The sequence below is a fragment of the Myotis lucifugus genome, unplaced genomic scaffold (genome assembly GCF_000147115.1).
Source record: "Myotis lucifugus unplaced genomic scaffold, Myoluc2.0 scaffold_125, whole genome shotgun sequence".
NCBI classification, from domain to species: Eukaryota; Metazoa; Chordata; class Mammalia; order Chiroptera; family Vespertilionidae; genus Myotis; species Myotis lucifugus.
In genome coordinates, this window is record NW_005871173.1 from 3,771,805 (window position 1) to 3,777,590 (window position 5,786).

The 5,786-nt window shown below is 56.7% G+C and overlaps 1 protein-coding gene across 1 annotated transcript; it reads right to left on the reverse strand.

Annotated features, from left to right (window-relative positions):
• Positions 1-3,173: 3,173 nt before the first annotated feature.
• LOC102421286 (ezrin-like) lies at positions 3,174-5,780 on the reverse strand. The gene is made up of 3 exons (XM_006093897.2): positions 5,759-5,780; positions 4,229-4,480; positions 3,174-4,076 (listed from the first exon to the last, which is right to left on the reverse strand). The coding sequence occupies exons 2-3, from the start codon at positions 4,424-4,426 to the stop codon at positions 3,912-3,914; spliced, it is 363 nt and encodes a 120-aa protein (XP_006093959.2). The 5' UTR covers positions 4,427-4,480; positions 5,759-5,780; the 3' UTR covers positions 3,174-3,911.
• Between the last annotated feature and the right edge of the window lie 6 nt (positions 5,781-5,786).

Below are 5,786 nucleotides of genomic sequence, written 5' to 3' on the forward strand. Positions count from 1 at the left end.
CATCACGGTGGGCCAGGGGTGGGGGTGGGGGCTCTTTGGGGGACTACGGGCCTGCAAGGCTCTGCGAACAGGCCCAGCCCCCCACCCCCGCCCCCCTCACTTGAGCAGCGGCTGCCCAGCAGGATGACGGGCAAGGACATGGGGACATGCGGAAGATGAGGTGGCCATGGCCGTGAAGACGGACAGTGAGCAGTTCCATGGTGCATCTTAGCGGTTTCCTGTTTGGCTGGCCCTGCAGACCAGCAGCACGCACCCCCTGCTCATCTCCAAGCCCCTGGAACAGAGGCCTGGGCCCCCTTCGCCCAATCCCACTGGCGCCCACCCTTCCTCTCCCTGCGTTCTCTCGACTCCTCAGCAATCCCCGCAGCCTCGTCACGCGGCCGAGGCACTGCTCCTGGGGCCTGTGGACTGTCACACGTCTTTGCTGAGCTACCAGTTGGGGGTGGGGGGTGGGGGGGGTCATGTTGTGCCCAGGGGAGGAGGGGGTGGGGGGTGAGAGCAAATGGCGGCTTCTCTTCCAGCGACAGGAGATCAGCCATCATGTGACGTCAACTCTGTCTGGTGGTGCTGGGAGCCAGGAATTGACCGGTGCGGTCAGGTGGCACCTGAACTCCTGTGTCAGGGGGTAGGTATCGGGTTTAATAGAACATCATTTACTGGTAATTTATTATATGTATGGCATGGGCCTAGGGCAGTGGTCGGCAAACTGCAGCTCGCGAGCCACATGTGGCTCTTTGGCCCCTTGAGTGTGGCCACGAAGTTTCAATCGCACTGTACGTGCGCGCCCGCACGTGGTATTTTGTGGAAGAGCCACACTCCAGGGGCCGCAGTTTGCCGACCACTGGCCTGGGGCCTACAGGAAACACCAACAAGGGTGAGCCATGTAAACTCCCGGTGTTTTACCTTTCCCACAAGAATCGACTAAGTCGTGTTAAGACTCTGATCTCTGCCCTCGCCTGTTTGATTCAGTGGATAGAGCGTCGGCCTGCGGACTGAAGGGTCCTGGGTTTGATTCTGGTCAAGGGCACATGTCGGGTTGTGGGCTCGATCCCCAGTCGGGGGTGTGCAGGAGGCAGCCAATCAATGATTCCCTCTCATCATTGATGTTTCTATTTCCCTCTCCCTTCCTCTCTGAAATCAATTAAAAAAAAAAAAGACTGATCTCCAAAATTTGGGCCGAGTCTAGGTTTGGATACCGCATTGGTCCTCATCATAGCGAGTCAGCATTCACTGACTGAGCGGGAACATGGAAAAAGGCGTGTTTATAAATATTTCCTCAGCTTCAGTCACATCTCCCTCTATTAACGGTAAGATGGGTGACTCAGCAGATTTCATTCTCACTTAACCCCAACCCTTAGGGTTAGGGTTAGAGTTTAGGGTTAGGGTTAGAGTGAGTTTAGAGTTTACATTAGGGTTAGGGTTAGGACTAGGGTTAGGGTTTAAGGTTAGGTTTAGGGTTAGAGTTTAGGTTTAGGGTTAGGGTTAGAGTTTGGGTTTTGGGTTGGGTTTAGGGTTAGGGTTAGAGTTTAGAGTTTACATTAGGGTTAGGGTTTAGGTTTAGGGTTAGAGCTCAGGTTTTGGGTTGGGTTTAGGGTTAAGAGTGTAGGGTTAGGGTCAGGATTATGGGTTAAGTTTATCGGTGCATTGTTTTCAAAAGTAAAGCAAACACCATTTTCCCAATTGATTTGAAAGAGCGCGGAAGGGAGAGGGAGACAAGCATCCATGTGAGAGAGAAACATAGATCGGCTGCCTCCTGCACGTCCGTACGGGGTCCCAGCGGTAAACCTGAGCACGTGCCCTGACTGGGCACTGAATAGTGACCTTTTAGATGCACGGGACACGCCCCCCCAGCCAGGGTGCCAACTCCATTATGATGTAGAATCGCTAAATCCTGGCAGTGCCACTGTGGGAAGTGATGGCGACTAGTGCGGACTGTGTCCTCACCCTGGACGGCTCGTATGGCCTTGGGGAGTTGCTTTGTGCTTCTGAACTTAACCTCCCAAAGAGGATGGGGCTAAAACAAGATAAGGCGTGCGCCTGGTCCTGGGCCTGCTGGCAGGCCTCATACATGGGCTGTGGCCGGCTGGGAAGCCGAGGAGGGGGACTGCACGAGGGACCACATGGCCTCAGCATCCCAACCGCCCCAGTGCCTGGTGCAGATCCCTCCAAACTCAGAGCATCCTCCCCAGAGGTGGTCCTCCTCGTGGCTGCCGCTCTCTTCCATTCGTTTGTATTTTGTGGTGGACTTAGCCCTCTTCTTAGCTCTAATCGTCTCCCTGATAAGCAAGTACCAAGAAGCCAGAGGGTGTTGGAGGGCGGGGATGGCAGCCATTTTCCTTCTCAGCTGCCTCTCTGCCGGACACAGGAAAACTCAGGCTGCGTCCCCGGTCCTGAAGAAGCCGGCGACACCATGAAAAGAAGAGGCATGTTTCCTCGAGGGCAGGCGATGTCACTGGCTTTGGAGCTGCCTAACCTGCCGTAGGTGGAAGGTCTGACTATACAGCGGGGCGATGATACAGCATTTCAACCATTTAAATCAGGCTTAGGGTCTGCTAAGGACACAAGTTGCAGGCCTCCACATGGGCGGGGCACAGTACTTGCTTTTGTTCCTGGCGTCAATCATAAAAGGATTATTTGCGTAAAGGAAAATACCTTCTTAAACCAGTTCAGAAAGGATTTCGTTAAGAGTGGGACAAAGGGGGTGCTTTTGTGTTGCCCAGCAGGGGCGCTTCTGACATTTTGTGGGGGACAGTCCTTCCTCTGGGCTTGAGTGTCCCAGTCCTCCCGTGGTTGCCAGCAGGGCCCCCCAATCACTGTGACCACCAAACCACTTACCTGGCCCCCGTCTGGGGCGCCCACACCTGTCCACTGACCATGGAGCAGGTCAGGGTGGGGTGGGGGGGGTGGGGGAGACCGGTGCATCAGCAGAACCTGCAGCGGGAGGGAGAGCTGAGCCAGCATTGCCATGGCTTCCAAGCACGTGGCAGAGAGCGGAGAGAGAGGTTCTGTGGAAACGCAGGCGCTCCCCAGGCCGGGGCGCCCGTGGCTGCAGCTGAATGAGCAGCATGTGTGTGTGTTTCAGGTCGGAAGTTCCAGCAGAAAATGGAAATGTGGGGAGTCGGGACGTGACTACAGCGGTTAACCGGCTTCATTACTGCCCTCACAATGTAACATGGTTTTCATGTTCTTTATTATTCTGTAAAAGGTAACAAAATATACAGAACAAGGTTTTCCCTTTTTAACTAATGTTACAAACCCATATTATTGCTTATATATAAATATTATATTCTATAGCTGATCATCATTAATCAGGTGTGTGAGCCCAACCATGGAGCCTCTAACTGTTAAACCAGGAGTTTATCTAAGCGTGTGTCCTCCTGTGCTGTTTATCCGGAATGAGCGAGGACGCTGCTGCCCGAGGAAGTCACTGTGCATGTGTGAGTGCTTTCGACCAGTTTTCAAGCCTCAAAAACATAAATACAGAGATGCATCCTTCACAGAAATCAAGTACAATCAATCAATCTGGGCTAATTTCAAATACAGACGGAATATGGCACGGACTGGAGCCGCCGAGGGTGCTGCAACGACACGACTCTCACACGCCAGCACGGCGCTGCCCCTCAGGCGTGCAGCGGCCTTTTCCTTGATTCGATCGGCCCTGCCCCCAGCACAGACAGGAAGTGATTCAATAATAACAACAGTAAAAATCAGGCCGTTTGGCACTATGATACAAATGGGAAGTAACCAGGGAAGCCTCCCGTCCCAGCCCCGGAATCTTCCCGCTGAAACAGCTACTCTCTTTAAAGGAACTGGGTACGAGGAGGGTCTAGATTAGAGAACTACGAATAGAGTTTCAGAGTCTGCATGGGACCGCGGGGCCCAGGCTCGGGCCGCCCTGCAGTCCCGCGGCCTCACATGGCCTCGAACTCGTCGATGCGCTGCTTGGTGTTGCCCTGCCGGATCTGCCGCAGCGTCTTGTACTTGTCACGGCCTTGCCTCATGTTCTCGTTGTGGATGATGTCGTTGTGAGTCCTCTTGGCCTCGTCTCTGGCCTGGGACAGCTCGCTGGACAGAGTCTGCAAGGCAAGAGGCAGGGTCAGGCCCCCGCCACCGCCCTCCCCGGAGAGTGGGTGCTGGTGGGGGCTCCCTCGTGGCCCTCAGGCCGCCGGCCCCAGCGGGAAGCCCGGGAGCCCCGAGGGCAAGGCGGTGCCGCCCGTCCCGCCCTCACCATCAGCTGCTGCTGCACGCGCAGGTTCTTCTCGGCCTCGGTGACCCGCTTCTCCTCGTGGCGGTCGTCCAGGATGCCCTCGCTGGACAGCTCGGCGCTGTAGCCCGAGTCCTCTGCGCCCTCCTCCTGCAGGTTCTCGCGGACGTGATAGGCCACCGGCTCGTACACAGGGGGCGGCGGGGGCGGTGGCGCCGTCATCACCAGCTGCAGCTCCTCCTTGGTCTTTACCAGGTCATCCTGGGCTTCCTTGGCCTTCGGAAGTGAATCAACAGTGAGCACGTCTCACACAGAGCCGTGGCCTGGCCGCTTCCTCCAGAAGGACCTTTCTTCATGGAGGCGGCCGTTCCCCTTGTGGGTAAGGACCCCCCTATCCCCACCTCCCCTTCCTCCTGGCAGGTGTGCAGCATGAGCCACAGGAGGCGACTGCGCCAACGAGTGTCCCCGCAGCTCAAAGAGAAACTGATGCCAGGGTTTGACATTTTTCTATCTTTTCTTCTGTCTATAATCCTAGCATATGCTCACTGTACATGTTTTTTCTGGGGGGAAAAAATTTATTAAAGAAAAAAATCCTCCCGCCTGGAAAGAGCCACTCGGTGCTGGCGCCCGGCTTTCTTCCTTTCCCGTGGCCAAGCTCCCGCCCCCCCAGCACGGCGCTCAGGGAGTTCTCCCCATCACCCTGATCCTTCCAGCAATGTCTCAGGGGCACATAACTGAACCCCACCCACTTCATCACCACCCGAATCCCACGGATGAGCTTCGTTTACAGCTGGTTTGTAACCAGCTTTTCTCACTTAATGCTGTGTAATAAGCACTTTCTCCACAAACCCAAGGATGGAGGCCTCTGCACACAGATTAGCGGGGCGGGGGGTGGGCAGGATGAAGTGAGGGGAGGCACAGGCGTCCTCACAGGGGCTGCCTCAGATGGGGAAGCGCGGAGGAGGAGGACAGGCGGGGGGCGGAGCCCCCACAGCTTGTCTGAGGCCTGTACTGTGACCCAGCCCCGCAGCGCCCAGGGCCTGTGCTCCTGGTGGGCATGAAGGCGGATGGAGTGGCGCTACCACGGCTGCAATTCACTAACCTCTCTGCGGGGTCCTACAGCAACCGGACAGGTGGGTAGTAGTCCCCACTGTCCACAAGGAAATGAGGCTGAGAGGTGAGGCCCCTCGCCCAGGTCACACAGCAGAGGAGGGGCAGAGCCTGGAGACCTCCAGGTCCCATCAGCACTGCGCGTGCCAGGCTGCATGTGCAGGCCGCTAGGGGAGGCTTGTTTCGGGCCCTGTGGCTGGCTCACTGCTGGGGGCACCCAGCTAATCCGACTTAAAGCCAGTTTTGGGGGGGGGAAGGGACTGCCCGGTGGGGCGGAACGCTCAGGGTGGCCTTTTTCTAAGTATCAAGGCGGCTCTTTGTTCCCCTGTGATCCCACAGGCCCGTTCCCGTGGGAACCTCTCTAAGAAGGACCAGTAATCGGCAGGGCATGCGAAACGCCCCCCAGGTTTCCGTGCACCTGGCAGCCTGGCCCGCCCCACTCACCGGGTGCTGCCACTCCTCCACCTCGTCC